The 18102-nt window shown below is 57.8% G+C and overlaps 1 protein-coding gene across 2 annotated transcripts in view; it reads left to right on the top strand.

Annotated features, from left to right (window-relative positions):
• The window catches only part of FBLN1 (fibulin 1), an 82177-nt gene that overhangs the window by 27306 nt on the left and 36769 nt on the right, over window positions 1-18102 (top strand). For both annotated transcript variants that reach the window (XM_086712015.1, XM_086712016.1), the window contains exons 5-14: window positions 1207-1266; window positions 2377-2478; window positions 3299-3436; window positions 4597-4734; window positions 9076-9219; window positions 10017-10145; window positions 10827-10952; window positions 13774-13893; window positions 14757-14888; window positions 16612-16735. In XM_086712015.1, the coding sequence (XP_086568141.1) occupies window positions 1207-1266; window positions 2377-2478; window positions 3299-3436; window positions 4597-4734; window positions 9076-9219; window positions 10017-10145; window positions 10827-10952; window positions 13774-13893; window positions 14757-14888; window positions 16612-16735 (1213 nt within the window). The remainder of the gene's footprint in view (window positions 1-1206; window positions 1267-2376; window positions 2479-3298; window positions 3437-4596; window positions 4735-9075; window positions 9220-10016; window positions 10146-10826; window positions 10953-13773; window positions 13894-14756; window positions 14889-16611; window positions 16736-18102) is intronic.

Raw genomic sequence — 18102 nt, 5'->3', positions numbered from 1 at the left:
CTTTAATAAATAATAAAATCGCCTTTTTGCACCAAGGACGTCTTCAAGAATTCCTTCTTGGTCGTCGGCTCCGGACCCCACGCCCCACTATCGCCCCAAAAACATCATGTCTCACACGGATGCGCTTTGATTTTTGCTCCCCCCCGCCCCCGCCCCGCCCAGCGCTGTAACATAATGCTGTCGACTTGTGATTGAGTTGGGTTCCCTGTCACCCGGTCTTGAGGAAGGGTCCTCGACTTCGGAGGCCTTGGTTTTCGAGGATTTTTAGGGATCCTCCCCGCCCTTGGCCGTATGCAAGCTGAAAGGACTAACCCATTTCTTCTCTTACCCCACAACTACCAGTGGAAAACCACCCCATTCGATTAAATTAGGGTACCCCGCCGTCTCCCGTGGCCGTGTTGAATTTTCTGTTGAGTGCAGGGGCCTTGTCTAAGCCGAGTGCTCAACCCCCAGCACAGATGCTCAGACCCGTCTGCGGAATGAACCCAGTGAGTGGCTGTGGATGACCAGCGGTAAACTGAGTTTTGCAGGCAAAGCTGTAGGAGGACATTCATTTCCTGGGCTCCGCAGACGGGCTGGTGGGGAGCTTCAGCAACAGAAACGTAGCGTCTCACAGTCTGGAGTCTAGACGCCCCAGAGCAGGGGTGTTGGCGGAGGGCTCCTTCCTTCTGAGGCTTCGGGGCAGAATCTGCTCCTGGGCGGGGCCTCTCTCCCGGCCGCCCCGGTGCTCCTTGGCCAGTGCACGGATGGCTCTCTCCTGCCTGTGTCTTCACATCCTTTTTCCTCGGTGCGCGTCTGTCTCTGTGTCCAGGTTCCTCTTTTTATAAGGACACAGACCACCCTAATCCACCTTAACTCGATCCTCTGCAAAGACTCTCCTCTAAAGTAAGGTCACGTTCACAGGTACTGGAGGTTAGAGCTATAATATCTTCTGGGCGAGGTGAGTGGGGGGGAAGACACAATTCACGCCCTAACAAGAAGCCTTCCCCAGGTGCACCGTTTGGGGGCCGTGACTGCATTTGCTGAAATAGGGCAAGTGCTTCGGATGGCCTCAGCACCCACAGCACTCGGTTGAAACGCTGAGCTAATGAAACGGGCGCGATTGCCCGATGCTTATAGGGAGGTAGAGAATTCAGAGTTGCTGCTGAGATAAGACGGGACGCTGTGTTTGGATAAATGTCCAATTTGCCTCTCTTTCTCCCACAGCCAAGATTTCGGAGATTGAGGAGGAGCAGGAGGACCCGTACCTGAACGACCGCTGCAGAGGTGAGGCCCTGCTCCCTCCAGCGGGCCGTGAATCATGTCCTTGGGAGTCTGACGTCCTGGGAAGAGCACTTGGGCTGAGTCAGCTGAAGTCGCTCTGTCCTCCCTGCACTCCTGGGCCCCCTTCCTCCTTCCCTGCGGGCTGGGGCCTGATGGGCCAGGGGGAGACAGGGTGAGCTCACAGGAAGGGGCCGTGTGGGCCCTTAAAAGCTCCCAGCACAGCGTCCCCCCACCCCCCCACCAACACAGGCTCTGTGAAGGGTGAACGCCACCGGAGGGAGGGCCGAGTGTTACTTGCCTTGTGTCCCGGAGCCCCAGCTGTGCCACTGGTGGCATCGTTCGCAAATTTAAAGTGACTAGGGTCTGGCAGGTTTGTTTTTCACATGATAAAACTAGATTTGTCTTTCGTGGACCGTTCCGCATGTCTAGACGGGCAAGTCTGCTCCAGAGGTTCATTAGGAAGCTTGCCCTGTGGTCGGGGCGTTAATTGGGAGCCAGTGAAATCACAGAATGATGTGGCCCGGGTACGGTGACAGGCCGCACAGAGGCGGGGTGGGAGGTGGGGGTGGGGTGGGGAGGGCACAGAGCCCAGAAAGCTCTCTGGGGGGTGTGGGAGGCCTTCCTGGGGGAGGGAAAGGCTGGTTTGCAGGGGGTGAGGGGGGGCTGGCCAAGGAAGTAACACTGGGCACGCGGTGTTGGAGACACGCAGACTCACGCGGCTCACGGGGAGGGGTGGGCCCGGGGCTAGAGGGAGAGGCTGGAGAAGCGGGCAGGGGGCTCGCAGGGCCTGGGGAGCGGCCAGAACTGTGACAACGTTTAGCCAGCTGGTAGAGGTCTGTCCCCGTGAGATTGGCTCTCTGAGCACCCGTCAGCTGCCCTGCAGGAAGTGTGGTTGGAGGGGAGGTCCCGGGGTCGTGCAGGGGCCAGATCCCGGGGGTCTCCCTCGGGAAGGGAGGGGTGCCACGCTGGAGAGGGTGGGCTCCAACCTGGGGAGCCTGTGTCCCGTGTGTCGTCCACCCTGAGGGCGTTTGCCTGGCCCACAGGGAGCCGGAAACGCCAGAGGCTTGTGGTGGGTGTTTGGCTCCCGGTTGCCCTGATTTGCTCTGATTCCAGGTGGCGGCCCCTGCAAACAGCAGTGCCGAGACACGGGGGAGGGGGTCGTCTGCTCCTGCTTCGTGGGCTACCAGCTGCTGCCCGACAGCGTCTCCTGTGAAGGTAACCGTCACCGAGCTCCGGCCACAGCAGGGCGGCGGGGGGCCTCTGCCCCCGTCTCTGCTTGACGCTCTGCACACGTCGGGGCCCCGTTCGTAGGCAGGTGGAGTCCACGGCGCCCAGCCATGGCTCTCCTCCCGGGGCATATACACACCGTGCTGGGAAACGGGGCTGGGTTTGGCGTCTGACCGGCTCTGAATCCAGGATCTGAGTGGCCCTGGGCACATCCCTCAGCCTCTCTCTCCCCTCCCATTTGAGGTGGGGGAGATGGAGAACAGTGGCGGCCTCTGAGAGGGGTCCTAAGGGTCATGTGACTCCAGTGCAGGGCCTCGCGCTGCTTAGTGCGTTCTCAAAATGAGCGGTAGGGGGCGCCTGGGTGGCTCAGTCGGTTGAGCGTCTGATTTCGGCTCAGGGCGCGATCTCGCGGTTCGTGAGTTCGAGCCCCGCGTCGGGCTCTGTGCCGACAGCTCGGAGCCTGGAGCCTGCTTCCGATTCTGTGTCTCCCACTCTGTCTCTGCCCCTCCCCTGCTCATTCTCTCTCTCTCTCTTTCGAAAATCAAGAACACATTAAAACAAAACAAAACAAAACAAAACAAAAAAACGAGCAGTCGCTCTGAAACTTAGCCGGGGAAGGAAACCATTGCTTTTGATTGGGTGGTGAGTGCCCGAGACCCCTTCAGGTGCACAGCCCGAATACACACGGGTGGGGGACTGGAGAGATGCTGGGAACCCATTTACGGTGCCTTCCGGTACATTCCTCGTGGTGAAGCGCCGGGGTCCTTTGTTCTTGCTGTTACTCCCTCGTTGCCTCCGTCTGTCCTAGATATCAACGAATGCATCACGGGCAGCCACAATTGCCGGCTTGGGGAGTCCTGTGTCAATACAGTGGGCTCTTTCCGCTGCCAGAGAGACAGCAGCTGTGGGACTGGCTATGAGCTCACAGAGGACAATGATTGCAAAGGTATAACACTCTCCAGTCTACACACCTCAGCTCTCCAGGAATAGATAGAATGAGATAGTAAAGGCAGCACTGGACCCCACCTGTGACTGCCTGGGGCACCGACCCGTTGTGTCGTTAGTAAAGATTTACCTTCTTATCTTAACGCTGAGTTAATGACAGTGGTGAGTTTGGACTTCTGAAAAGGCTCAGAGCAGGATCATTTCAAAGCAAGATGAGAAGTGAATGAACTTCAGGTGCTCACATGTGCCTTCTACAAAAAAAAAAAAAAAAAAAAAAAAAAATCTGTACAACAGCTGCCTTCCATCTGATTCCAGACTTCCTTGAAGTTCAAAGCTTATTCTCTTCCGCTGCCTAAAAACACGACATTTCTGGCTGCTGGCCTTTCCCCGCCAAGCCATAGATGTTATTTGGCAGATAAGGCTTTGATGAGGATCTATGAGAACATAGTTTTCTTCTGAGGGTTTCCAGCCCTTCAGAACGAAAAGCACCACTTGTATAAAAGTTTTGGTTGAGTTACGAGGGTAACTCAAAAGCCAGGCACACCCTCCTGACGTCGCAGGGCCTTTGGGCAAAGCTCTGTTCAGTCCACCCTCGCAGCCTCGCTGGGTGGTTTGGACCCTGAGATCCCAGGGGCCCAGCCAGCTGAGTATACACTTTTGAACATTTGACAGCCACGAACTTCAAAGGAAGGGCAGCCAAAATGTCCGATCATGGCAATCGCCAGTGTTCGTATTTGGAATATTGTGACAACGTCAGAATGAATGCGTTTATAGGCACAGTTTTTATTGCCACTAAGATCATTGCTTTATTGTCTAAACCAAACGTGCACTTAGCCTAGAGGTAAAAAAAAAAAAAAAAAAAAAAAAAAAAAAAATCCCACATACTGCCTGGAAAATGCCTGGGTTATTTAGTATATAACAGAAAGTTTGCCTCATAAGAGCCTTGGTGGGGGGGGGGAAGAACTTTAAATCTTTAGCAACGCGAGCACTATTTGGCTAACTAAGGCTCTTTTTTTTTAATGTGACTTCTCGATTGGAATGTTTCGGGTTGTAGTCTGAGTAATGAGCATTAGGAAAAAAAACTTTGTGATTTTTGTGAATGTTGTAAGTTGCCTCTGGCAGGACTCTTGCTAACAATTTCCTTTTTTTATGATGTACCAGATATTGACGAGTGTGAGAGTGGTATTCATAACTGCCTCCCCGATTTTATCTGTCAGAATACTCTGGGATCCTTCCGCTGCAGACCCAAGCTACAATGCAAGAGTGGCTTTATACAAGATGCTCTAGGCAACTGTATTGGTAAGACATTGCCGCCAGGGTCCCCCAGGCAGGGCGAGCGCTCGAGCGGCGGGCCACAGCTCTAGAACGCGCTGGGCCTGCCGAGCAGAGGTCGGCAAGCATATCCTCAGAAGGGCTGGGAAGCCAATATGTTAGCCATACGGTCTCTGTTGCAAAAACTCGGCTCTGTGGACCAAGCTAGGGAGCAGCCACAGATTTGTGGCACGGTACCGTGTCCCCATAAAACTTGATTTGCAAAAACAGGTGCAGGCCGGGTGTGGCCGCAGGGCTGTAGTTGACCGGCTTCAGTTTTGGAGTTGGAGACACGTGGTTTAGAATGAATGCGTTAAGGTGGTTTATATCCCTCCTTTGACTCTGAATTTCGTCCTCTATAAAATGCGAATAATCCTACTACCTGGTTTGGCGGCTTGAGGCAAGGATGGAACAAGATGATTGGGAAATGCCTTGTGTGTTAAAGTTTTGTTGTAGAAAATACTTTATATCAGTGGATTTCATCGAGATGGAAGGGAGAATGGGGGTGCCAGGGGCCTGGGGCGGGAATGTGGGGAGTTAGCGTTTACCCCGCAGAGTTTCAGTTGGGGCAAATTAAAAAGTTGTGTGGATGGAAGGCGGTGATGGCTGCACGGCCGTGTGAACGTATTTAATGCCACCTGTCTATACGCTTAAAAATTGTTAAAATGGCAAATTTTATGTCACATACATTTCACCGCAAAACAAATCTACTGTATTGCCTGACGTCAGAGCAAGACTGCTGTGGAATTAAAGGAAATCTCGTGTGAATGGTCACACTCTCGGGATGGAGAAGCAGTGTGGGGAGGGGGCAGGGAGCTGAGGGACGAGTCACGAGCTCTGCAAACGGAAGGTGACACCCCTTTCTCCCGGAGTCACCCAGGCTATAACCACTTGGCTCGGCCGGTGTTTGCTGTTGGCATTTGTGTCCAGATCTGCCGGCCTGGCCTTGGTCTCTGCCCAGCAGAAGCTTCTGGGTCCTGCCTTTGAGGACGGGAACACTCCCCCCGCCCCACACACCCCTGCCGGAGAGCTGCAAACACCACCAATTAGAACCCTCCTTCACTGAGGCTGTCCCATTTCCCTCCTTAAAGGGCACTTCTGGAAGCTGGTTTCTGTCTTAGGTTTGCCTCGCCCTCTCTCAGATAAATCTGTATTGATCTTTGATTTGAAATGACAGTTTGGACAGAAATCTCTCTCGCCTTTTTTTTTTTTTTTTTAAACCATCCCAGAGTATTTAAAGACAAATAGACCAGTAACCCCCTGGGACAGAGGCCTCCTTGGAACCCTACCCCAGACTTCTGCTTTTAAAGCTCCCCAGTCATCCGGTGCGGGGAGGGTGGGGAGGCATCGGAGCTGTGGGGGCCTCCGCTTGGCTGGGGTTGGCCCCCCGCCAGCCTCCCGCCAGCCGGGCTGTCGTCACCCAGCACAGGGGGCCTGTGAGCAGGGGGCTGACGGCTCTCCCAGGGCCAGCAGGGAGGAGGGTCCTGCCCAGACCTGCAGGGCGCTTGGAGGGGGCTCCGCAGAGGAGGCTGGCATCTGTTTGGGGTGGAAACCCTGACTCATGACAAAATCAGCCCCGATTTCCACACGGAAGAAGCATTTGCGAGTCTGTGTAGCCCCGTTGCCCCTCTACGGGGTGCAAAGTGTGTAGGGGACAAGGTGTGAGAGTAGGGGTGGGGACAGTCCCCTCTGCATCCTTCCCTAGATGCAGGGAGAGCCTGGGTGAGCAGAGCAAAGCCCCGAAGGAGCCCCACCCGCCAGTCCCTGGGTGTTTGGAGGGTCTACAGAGCAGCCACGAGGCGTCCCGCAACTCGGGCTCGGGCAGGTGCCCCTTCCTGTGCCCACGGTGCTCTTTAGTGCTCCTAAAGAAACTCAGGATCCTTTCTTTAAAACGTTTTTTCTTGGGGCGCCTGGGTGGCGCAGTCGGTTAAGCGTCCGACTTCAGCCAGGTCACGATCTCGCGGTCCGTGAGTTCGAGCCCCGCGTCAGGCTCTGGGCTGATGGCTCGGAGCCTGGAGCCTGTTTCCGATTCTGTGTCTCCCTCTCTCTCTGCCCCTCCCCCATTCATGCTCTGTCTCTCTCTGTCCCAAAAATAAATAAACGTTGAAAATAAATAAATAAATAAATAAATAAATAAAACGTTTTTTCTTTAATATATCTTTTTTACTTTATTCAGTTTGAGAGAGTGAGCGTGGGGATAGAGGGAGGAAGAGAGAGTGTGAGACAGAGAGAGAGAGAGGGGGGGAAGCGGGGGGTGGGGGCAGAGAGAGAGAGAATCCCAAGTCGACGCCACACTGTTAGCACAGAGCCCACTGTGGGGCTCGATCCCACAACCCGTGAGATCATGACCTGAACTGAAATCAAGAGTGGACGCTTTGCCAACGGAGCCCCCCCAGGCGCCCCGAGACGATCCTATCTTTGTTGGTTTTCTTTTTCCTGCTTCCTCTGATTCCCTGTCGGGGTTCTTACCGTCTACCTTTCAGCTTCAGTGAGGACGACGGAATGGGCCAGAGCAGGGCTTCCCGCGCACTGCATCTTGGGGTGTTCCGAGGTGTTCCATCGGGGCAGTCAAGGGTCCCGTCGTCATTGGGTTAAAGTTAGCGAGGTGCTTTTCAGCCGGGATCATCCGGGCTTTTCCCGTGTGAGCCCGTAAGAGACAGAGGTCGTATGACGTGTTCCCAAACGGCTTGGACCTTTTCTATTTATTTGTTCTTTATTTTTCCCGGTGTCCCATTCATGCATTGATTGCCTGGTCCTTCCTTACCTTGTGGTGCTCACAGGTGGGAGGACTCCCCTGCCCGGGGAGCACACCATATCTCAAGGGGTACTCGTGTTCCATGGAACACAGTTTGGGAACTGTAGATCTGCTTGGCGAGCACAAAACCTCCGGGGGAGGCAGCGATGTCGTTGCTAGACGTTGCATTTGTTCTTGATACGGGGCAGGGCACAAATTTCTTTCTGTAAAGGGCTGCCTAGTAAGTACCAGGTTCATGTGCTCTAGGGTCTATGTTGCAGCTCGGGTGTTCCAATAAAGCTTTATTGACAAAAACAGGCAGTGAGCTGGATTTGACTGGCGGACTGTAGCCTGTCAACGCTGATGTTCGGGCTGGGAGGCAGGACACCCTGCTTCTAGAGCCGGCTAGCTTCTGTAAACTGTTAAGTGCTGCGCTGCTGTGTGAAGGCTGACTCCAGGGGCGGCCCCGGGTCCTACCCCTGACTGTCCTGGCCCCTGACGGTTCAAGGAGCGAGGGGCTTGGCCGGGAGGGGAGAACGACGGCTGATCCCTCTTTTTGACTTTGGCTCAGGGGCCTTCTACCATAACTCCCTTCTCTCTGTCCCCTGGGTGCTTTGCAAGTGTCTGAACAAGGGGATTCTTAAAAACCTAGGTGCCTGTAGAAGTCTCCCCCGAGTAAGAAGTGTAGCCTCTGTGGTTTTACACCAAATTCGAGCTGGGGGAATGAAGGGTCCTCCTTGTCCGATCACTGGTTCGCACTCGCCAGGCGTGTGTCCAGCAGAGGTGAAGGCCCCATGCAGGCACGTGCAGTCAAGGAGGGGGACCACAGTGCGGTGAACTTGGAGCCAGCAGCCCCTCCCTGCTGGGCACAAGTCAGCTCGGGCCTGAGGAGCCCAGATGGGGGCCGGACAGGAAGGGGCCTCCAGGAGGTGACACGCAAGCTGTGAAAGTGCTTCCCAGGCAGACAGGGGAGGTGACTTCCCAGCCAGGGGCTGTGTGAATAAAGGCACAGAGGTGGGACCCAAGCGGCCTGTCCAGGAGCCATCAGTGTGTTGTAAGGGCTCAAGCCTGGTCGCGGGGACCGCTGGCCAGAGTGAGGCCGAGGCCAGGCGGGCCGGGCCCATCATCGGAGGAGCCCAGAGCCTCGCAGGGGCAAGAGTTTCGGCGCCAAGGGCACTTAGCCCCACACCCCGTGTGGAGCGAGTGAACACGAGATGGCCCCTGAATTGCCAGCCCCGTGGTGGGGACTGCGAGTCCTGTAGGATTCAGAAGGGACATAGGCACGTGACCGTGGGCAGACCTGGGAGCCAGGCACGCGGCTTCAGATTCGGTGCAGGGAAGGATGGGAGGCTTGAAGCTTTAGGGGCAGGGAGATGCCACGGAGGTGGTATTTCAGGTGGCATGTGTTGGCAAAACCCGGGAGCCGGCTGGAAGCCTGCCGCGTGGTCCAGGGTGAGGGCATCGTAGTACTTCTGTTTGTGGTTTTGCAATAAGGAGGGAAGTTGGGGGGGGGGGGCGGGTTTCGGAGATCTAGCTGTTGGGTTTTGAGAAGCCCTCCACATTTAACCTCGCCGTCTCCGTCTTTCCTGCTGCAGATATCAATGAATGTTTAAGTATCAGTGCCCCATGCCCTGTTGGGCAGACATGCATCAACACGGAGGGCTCCTACACATGTCAGAAGAACGTGCCCAATTGTGGCCGTGGCTACCATCTCAACGAGGAGGGAACCCGCTGTATTGGTTGGTATCGGAAAAGAGAACCAATCTGAAATCAACTTTTCTGTCTGCGCCTGGCGCCCCCCTCCCTTCTCTGGAAGGGGAGGAGGAGATCCCCCAAGTGAACCCGTCCATCCATCCCGTTGCTCATTTCCAAGCTTAGACCTTCGTCATCTATTGCCTGGACCATGGCAGTAGCCTGCCAGCCTACCACTGTGCGCAGTTTTACCCCTTTCAGTCTGTCCAGGGTCTCTCGACCTGGAAGCGCTCTCATTCCTCCCTGCTCACAGCCCCCGTTGGTGACAGACAAGGACAGATGCCCCTGCTTACAGCCTAGTCCTCCTGAGGTGGCCCCACCTTCACGAGCTTTATAATTCAGATGAACTAGGCCTTGCAGCTCCCTAAAGAAACCCTGCCCTGTCCTCTCTGTGTAGTATTTTGCCCTTACGTTATTCCCTCTGCCTACCCGCTGCTGCGTTCCTTTGGATCCAGACCCCTGCCAGCCAGAGAGAAGCTCTCTACAACTCCCAGAATACTTCCTTAACGTCTCCCCGGGTCACTGGGCCCTTTCCGCCTCAGCTAGGGTCATCGCTGGCTGGCCAGAGCAGGAGGCCCTGAGGGTAGGGGCTGCATCTGGGTCCGCTGTGTCCCCAGCATGGGGCCCAGCACATAGCAGGTGCTCTGGGACATCGTGTTGAAGAGCCAATGATACTGCTTTGTCAACGTACAGTTTAGTTTGCTGCTCTCCCGGCTTCCTTTCTGACCATCTCAGGGAAAAGCCCCCGCTTAACGTTTTTCAACGTGTCCTTCTCTTTTGCAAGATGTGGATGAGTGCGCGGCGCCCTCTGAGCCCTGTGGGCCGGGGCACCTGTGTGTCAACTCGCCTGGAAGTTTCCGCTGTGAGTGCAAAGCCGGATACTATTTCGACGGCATCAGCAGGACGTGCGTGGGTACGTGGGTATCCCTGAAGGCCTGGGGGGGGCCCGGCCAGGTGGCACCCTGGCGTGGCCACAGTCTACGCCTCACCTCGGAGAGCCCTAGTGCAGCAGTCCCCGAGAAGAGACCCTGAGTCAAGAGACCCCCGTCCGGTCCCAGCCCTGGTGCTGCACTCCCGCGTGTCACCCGCCCGCAGAACAGGTGTTCTGCTTGACTCAAGACCTCCAAGGGTCTATGAGACCCCAGCCCACTCTGCAAATGCCCGAGAGCATTCGTGATTTTCTCCCAGAGTCGCTGCCCTCGTGCAGGGCTGCAGGGCTGCGTGCCTGAGGCACGGTGGCCTCAGCGCCGGGAACGGGGACAGACCCCGCCGGCCGAGTGCCTGCCATCCGCAGACCAGGGTGCTCGGGGGAGGCTGGCCCCTTGTCAGACCCCAGTGGACCCTCGTTCAGGGCTCTGGGGTGGGGAACTGATGGGTGGGCACGTCCTCAGGTGTGCGCCACAGAAGGGACACGTGACTGGCCCCGTGAGCAGACGGGTGGGCGTGGCCCTGGCTCCCTCGCCCACTCGTGCCGTGGGTTTGACTCGTGGGACGAGTCACTTTGCGCCTCTCATCTGAGCAGAGAGGCTGCGGGAGGTGGGGTGGCCAGCAGAGGCTTGGGTGGCACTGAGGGGGCCCACCTGCTCCGTTTCAGACATCAACGAGTGTCGGCGCTATCCCGGGCGCCTGTGCGGCCACAAGTGCGAGAACACGCCGGGCTCCTACTACTGCAGCTGCTCCGTGGGCTTCCGGCTCTCTGCCGACGGCCGCTCGTGTGAAGGTGAGGCGGCCTGGGTGCCGGGCAGGCTGATCGACTCCCTTCTCTTGGAGAAGCCACAGCTCCGCCCGCAGACGCCGTCCATTGGGACAGACTCGAGTTTGTTTCCCAAGCGCAGATTAAGTGAGGCATCAGTGGGGGAAATGCCTGTGACAGGTGACGTGTCAGAGATGCCTGGGCCTCCTGGGTCCCGGAGCGCCCAGTGGCATCTGCCCAGGGCCACGCACGTGGGGAACGGATAAGCCGGTTTAGGAACAAGGGACGTGGCTAAGAGTGCGGGATGGGGAGGCGTCCCACCCACCCTGTGTTCACGTGACCTCCGGGAGTGGCTGGCCTCGCCTGCCTCAGTGTCCTACCAGGAGACAGGGCTTGGTAGGTCAGATTTTCGAGGAAACGGGTAAGACAGAGTTTACCCAGACTGTTGCATCCGCGGAGAGGGGCTTGGGTGTAAAATGATCTCAGTTTGGGAAAAGCAGAAGGCAGGAGGCTTTTTAAATTTTTCTTTATTAAAAATTTTTTAAAAATGTTTTATTTATTTTTGAGAGAGAGAGACACAGAGTGTGAGCGGGGGGGAAGGGGCAGAGAGAGAGAGAGAGAGAGAGAGACACACACACACAGAATCCAAAGCAGGCTCCAGGCTCCGAGCTGTCAGGACAGAGCCCGATGTGGGGCTCGATCTCACAAACCGTGAGATCGTGACCTGAGCCGACGCTGGACGCTTAACTGACTGAGCCACCCAAGTGCCCCAAAGGGCAGAAGGCTTTTTAAATGCTGGGGTGTGCTAAAGACAAGTGCTGCAGGACGTTAAGTGGGGGATCAGCATGTTTAGGCTGGCTGCACCTGCTAACTGGCTCCTGCCCTCCCACAGAGACTGGGAGGGCAGGGGCGGAGGTGGGGGGCGGGGACCTGCCCTTCCCAGTGATCGCACTTCAAAGGCGTGGTTTGCAGGTCCTGGGTTGTAGGGGGTACATCTCAAAGGGACAGAGCAAGGATTGACATTTGCAAGTTTGCTAAAGTCAACACTTCTAAGAAAAAGGGAGGTCAGGACCGAGTATCTTCTTTGGGCTGCTCTGAGCTTTCTCAGGTAGGCACTTTAAGGGTCTGGGGTCATCATCCTGGGCACCCCGTCTTGGGCCGGTAGAAGCCATGCTAAGGTGTGCTCAGGGCCCTTAGTCTGCCGGGTGGAGGCTGGAGGGAGTTGTTAGTGCTGAGCCTGTCGGTTCTCAGATAACATCCACCTCCTCTGGGGCTGGACCGAGATGGCGTGAAGTGTGTTCAGCACAGGGCCTGGCACACCGTAGGCGCTCAGCAGACGTCACATCTTCTCTGAGGACTAGGTTCTGACATCAGCAAAGTCCAGAGCTCTTACAGCCCTCGGCGCTCCCCTCCCGTCGCCCGGCAAGCCCTGTTCTGTGCAGCGCGGCGCCTGGGTACAGCGTCTGGACGCTCGGCAGGACGATCACAAGAGTCACATATGCCCAGACGCACCCAGTACGCACAGGTCTCCCGCTGGAGGGTGGACGGTGTGACGGGATCCTGGGCCCTCGGGTCCCCCCAAGATTCTAGGATCTGTCCCCAGGAACCAGACTCAATGCACGTGTTTTGGCAAGGAAAGAAAGATTGATGCACAGGGGTCCCTCGAGCTTGGGTTCAAATCCCAGCTTGACCATGTTATGGCCTTGAAGAAGTAACTCGGCACTTCTGGGCCCCATTGTCCTCATCTGCAAAAGTGGGGGGAGCAGGACCCACCTTACTGGGGGCCGTGAGGATGAGGCACGTGGAGAGCGTATCCCAGTGTCCTGTGTGAGACCAAGTGCCAGCTATGGGGACCGTGGGTGTCACTGCTGTTAGCATTCATGGCTTACGCTGTTCTTCATCAGTCCCCAGTGACTGGAAAGGAGGTAGTCACGTCTACGTGAGTAGCAACATTGGGGACACAAAACCGGGGCATGGCCAGCTTTGCCCTATCCTTCCGCTACGCATTTGTAAAGCAACCCCGATAAGGTGCGTAGCAAGAACGTGGTTCCTGCCTTCGAGGAGTGTCTCTAGGATTTGATGAGAAACCACACTGGACAGCAGGGACGGCCAGGCAGGGTGTTGGGGGTGCTGCAGGGACGAAACACGGGGCGAGAGGCTAATGGACATTCTTAGCTGCTCACCCCGTCTGCCCTGCTAGGAATTAGCAGTAAATAAATGTGAGAAGGGACTTCTAGGCCAGACGTTGGCACAAATCTTTTCCTAAAAGCCGCATAGTAAATATTTTAGGCTCTGCCCGCCACAATCTGTGTTGCGGGTACCCACTTCTTTGCAGGGCAAAGGCGGCCATACGCCAGGGTAAATGAGTGAGCGTGGCTGTGGGCCAATAGAACTTCCTTTACAAAAGCAAGTGGTGGGCCAGAATTGCGCTGATCCCTGCTCTCAGCGAAGGGAACAGACGAGCGGGAGCTCAGAGTCGCTGAGCGGGCTGGTGGTGAGCTTTACGCACTGGGGTATCCGGGATGTGGGCACATCAACGGTTCGCTCGGGCCTCCGTCTCTGCAGAGGGCATCGTCTTGGAGGTGAACTGGGGAGGGCTGTGATCACGTCTCCAGCTGAGGACTAGAACTGACCCTGGGAGCCTGAGGCGGGACCCACCGGACGGAGCCGAGACCGGAGGCTTTATGTCGTCCTGATGAGAGATTCCGGAGGGAATCTCTGTCCCTCGGGGCAACCCCAGGCGGCAGACGGCGGGACTTCGGGCCCTCCGTATGTGTTCCCTTGAGGGGGACCAGGGGTGTGCGGGGTGGCTCCAAGCGGGGTGACCTCCGGGGACCCTCTCTTTCAGACGTGAACGAGTGTAACAGCAGTCCCTGCAGCCAGGAATGCGCCAACGTGTACGGCTCCTACCAGTGTTACTGTCGGCGAGGCCACCAGCTCAGCGATGTGGACGGGGTCACCTGCGAAGGTGAGGGGGGCGCCCCGCCTGGCTGAGGGGAGAGCACCCCCGCCCCTTTCTCCCGAACGCCCTTGCAGGCTGGCGGCCGGTGTAGGTTTTTTCTCCCTGCAGCTGAGGCTTGTTTGGATATAAATGAGTCCTCGAGAGTGAGGTTTAGAAAGCAGCACACCCACTCCCCGGATTTTTCTTTCCGAAATGCGTAGCTGGTGAGCGCCATGTCGTGTGGGGGCCTTGGACCACACGTGGCGGGGACCGCAGGTGCCAGGGCTTGGCGGTGTGCGACCCTGGGGTGAGGAGGGGCCTCAGGGGGCCCCCCCGCATACCCGATTCGAAGCTCTGCCTCTCCCTGGTGGGGGACCATCCATCACCTGCAGCCTGAGGGCCGACCCCAGCCCCACCGGGCTGTCAGAGGGTTGAAGACGACCCAGAAGCGCTTAGTACAGTGCCTGGCGCACCGTAGGTGCTGAAAGGTGCTGTTGGGATTCCTACCGTTTCCACGGAAGGTGTGTTTCCTATTAGCACGTGGATAACCGTTAGCGTCAGGGTGTGCCTGCAGCCCGCAGGCCATCTGTGCTACATACTGTTCTGAAGCCCTTGGCCTTTCCCCCTCCACTTGGCCCCCGTACTGCCTCCTTCCTCCACGTGTATGTACTTTGCACCGTGGACTTGCTGTGTGACGCTGGGCTAAGCTCTTCCCCTCTCTGGGCCTCACGTTCCCCTCTGATGTAAAGGTTCCTGAGCCCCACCCCAGTACTTTGTGGCTTCCTGTGTCCAGATGGCCCCATGTGGCCGTCCTCCCAGGCCCCTTCCTGGCCCACTGTTGGGAATGGAGCTCGGCCACGGGATGCTGAGGGTGGGCTTTGCCGTCACAGACATTGACGAGTGCGCCCTGCCCACCGGGGGCCACATCTGCTCCTATCGCTGCATCAACATCCCTGGAAGCTTCCAGTGCACCTGCCCTCCGTCCGGATACAGGCTGGCCCCCAACGGCCGCAACTGCCAAGGTGAGCGCTGGGGACGGCCTGGGGCTCTGTGGTGCCGGGGAGCTGAGGCCAGGCAGCCTCCCTGACCCACTGGGGGGGTACATCTGGGAAGGGGAGGGGGGGCCTCTGCATCCACGGAGTGTCTCGGGGTCCACACGCGCCCTGGTCTCTCACTCCTGGCATGCCTGTCTTCGGGGGGTTTTGACCCTCCCACCCTGCCCTCAGCAGCTCCGAGGGGGCCAGAACAGGGGCTGACAGCCTTTAGGAAGTGGGACCCCATCCCACAGCAGGGGGGCTACTCGGTCAGCCTTTCATCCACTGATTCGACAGGCCCTTGACGTAAGCCAGGCCCTGCCGAGAGTTACGGGCAGAGCAGTGAGCAGGTGGGGGAGGCCTCTGTCCCAAGGTGCCGATGACTGCCCTGCTGAGGGCGGGCGTGGTCCGCAGTGGGACAGCCCCGAGGTCTCTGTATTCATGAGGGTCCCGCTGGGGCCAGGGGTCAGCTCCCGCATGGACTAAATGAGGGGGGCCGATGGCCCCCATCTGCACTCAGCTCCCGTATCTAAGAATACCCTAGGAGTCACCGTGACTCCTGTAACCGAGCCATTTGGTGACCAAGAGAGGGTATCGAGTAGATATTTGTGAACGAACAATCCCGGAGTGGATCGAGGGATGGCCCCAAGAAGCTGAGCCACAGAGGTCGGGTCTGTCCGGCCCCTTCCTCATGAGCCCCCACACAGGACTGTCGACCGAGAGGCTCAGAGGCCCCGGGTTCTGCACACGTGATTTCTGGTCGTGAGGAAGGACTTTGATCAAAGGCGGGCAGGAGCGGTGGCCTTTCCTGGGAGGCACCCACTCAGCGCGTCCGCAGCTCTGGGTGGAAGTCACTTTGTTTTCGCCTCTCTGGCGGAGCAGATGACTTTCTTGCTCCTGGCCGGCCTCCCTTGCCGCAACCTGGGGTCCTGCCAGACACAGCAAAACACATTCCTGAGCCTCGGCCTTTGAGATTAGGAGTGTTGTTTTTACCGCCGAGATCAGGCGTTTGGCACCTCTCACAGACGCCTCTCAGGCTCGCCAGACCCCACCATTCTGCTGCTCCTGAGACCTGTGGGAAAGAGGACAGCTCCCCGTGTCCGGGGACCTCTCAGGACAGTGCCCCAGGCCTCACCGACCCCGGGCTCTGGGCACAACGTAGAACTCCTTGAAGCCTTGGTGTCCTCATCCGTCACATGCAGCCATTAGCTTCTGCCATTTCCTTCTGGCATGTCACGAGTCCCCCGTGAGGTGACGGTACTGACCCTCAGGAGCCTCGGACAGGTGCTGGCTGCTTAGAACCTTGGCTCTGGCCCGCGTGGGTTCAAAGCTCAACTCTGCCGCGCGCAAAATGTGCGGCCTTGGGTGAGCCCCGGAGCCCGTGTGAGCTCCTGCCTACACTGAGGATAATAACAGTTCTTGCCCAGTGAGCTGTTGGGAGAATGGAACTCTCCAAAGCTCATCCCAGAACTGTGAACGATGAGTAAAACCTCCATAAATACCGATCATCCTATAAGTAAGAAAGCTGGCAAGGGCACTGCCACAGAGAGCAGGGGAGGGAGGGGAGCAGGGGAGCAGCCAGGGGAGGGCAAGGGCGGCCCCATCTCCCCCCTCAGTCCTGCCTGGTGGGAGGCCCCAGCGCCACCATCTGGAGATGGGGTCGGCTCGGGCGGCCTCAGCCTTCACCGGGCTGCCTTGGGGTCTCTCACAGACATCGATGAGTGTGTGACCGGCATCCACAACTGCTCCATCAACGAGACCTGCTTCAACATCCAGGGTGGCTTCCGCTGCCTGGCCTTCGAGTGCCCCAAGAACTACCGTCGCTCCGCAGACACGTAAGTCCCTCGGGCCCCGCCGTTGTCTGTCTGCGTCGGCCTTCCTGGGGGCCTGGCTCCCGGCCTGGGTGGGCGGCTCATGAACTGTGCCCTCCCACCGGGGCCCTGGGAAACTTGAGGACGCCGATTCCCAAGCCCCTAAACGCCGGGAGGCTGGTTGCAGAGAGCCTAGGTAGTGACTTCAAGGAGGGCAGGCCTGGCCTCAGGGAGCCTGTGCGAGGAGCCAGACAGAAACACCGGGCCTGAGACCTTGGGCCCGAGGCAGCTTGCCGGGCCTCAGCTTCGTCATCTGCGAGATGCAGAGGTCAGCACATACTCTGACCCAGACGAAGGTAGTGATGCTTCTGGGTGAGCTGATGTGGTTGCTGGGGCATCGTCATTAGGCGACCCCCCCTCCTGAAAGCCAGATTCCATTCAGCCCGGTGACTGCGTGGGAACGGCACGGAATTTTCTGCGTCCCAAACTTGAGGCTGTACGTTCCTATGTTATTGGAAGCTCCGTCCTTCCCAGGCCACTAGGGTGTCTGCTGGGATGTCCAGAAACCCCCTTCCTCAGGGCGTAGGGAGGACCTCTGGTCTCACTGCATACCACCCTACCCCTAATTTTATTCAGCGAGGTTCGTTTCATACCACTGTCAGTAATTTCAGGAGGAGCTCTCTAGTGGGGCCAGATTCGGGAGCACGGGTGCGTGACCCCTCCTTCCAACCCCCGGAAACGCTCAAAGCCAGTGCACAGCTAGGCTGACCGCAACTCGGCCTTTTGACCGTGAGCCTGCTCCTCCCGCTGGAGGGTCAGGGCCTCCTTGGCTGGTGCACCCGGCCCCAGCGTCCACTCGCTCAAGCCCAAAGGGCGGCTGCCCTGGCTTGCGGTTCTGGCCTGGCCTCCGGCTTGCTGAATGCCAGATGCTCAGACCTCCGTCTCCCCAGAGGCACTCTGGGCTCTTCCCAGGTGCTCGTCCTCCGGCCTCGCCACCTTCGCGGGCTTGCTCTGTTCTCCCAGCCCACGTACGTTCGTCCGCCTGGAGATCCGATAGCTCGTGTCCTCCCTGTGCCCCGGTTAGGGAAGAGGCACCCCAGAACTGAGCCCCGGAGGGCAGCGAGGGCGTACCTCGGACCCCTAAGAAAGTTCCGTTTCCTCAATTTGAGGCTGGGCTGCTATTTGTGGTATTAAGTTCCTGCTCCCCCAGTTCTTTGTCTGTGTCTGGGCTCGAGGACTCTGGAAGACTGGCTGGCGCTGGGCATGGAATTCTAACGCAGGCAGCCACGAAGCCCAGGCCAGAGGCAGCCTCCCTCTGGGGGTCTGCGTGCTTCCCGAGCCCAAGGGTGGACAGGTGGGCGCCGTGAGCTGAGGTTGTGACTGAAATCAGC

Source organism: Puma concolor, chromosome B4, assembly GCF_028749965.1.
Source record: "Puma concolor isolate L17-30 chromosome B4, mPumCon1.1.hap2, whole genome shotgun sequence".
Taxonomy (NCBI): domain Eukaryota; kingdom Metazoa; phylum Chordata; class Mammalia; order Carnivora; family Felidae; genus Puma; species Puma concolor.
The sequence above is the reverse complement of the archived record's forward strand: the minus strand, read 5'-3'. Positions and strand labels throughout refer to the sequence as shown.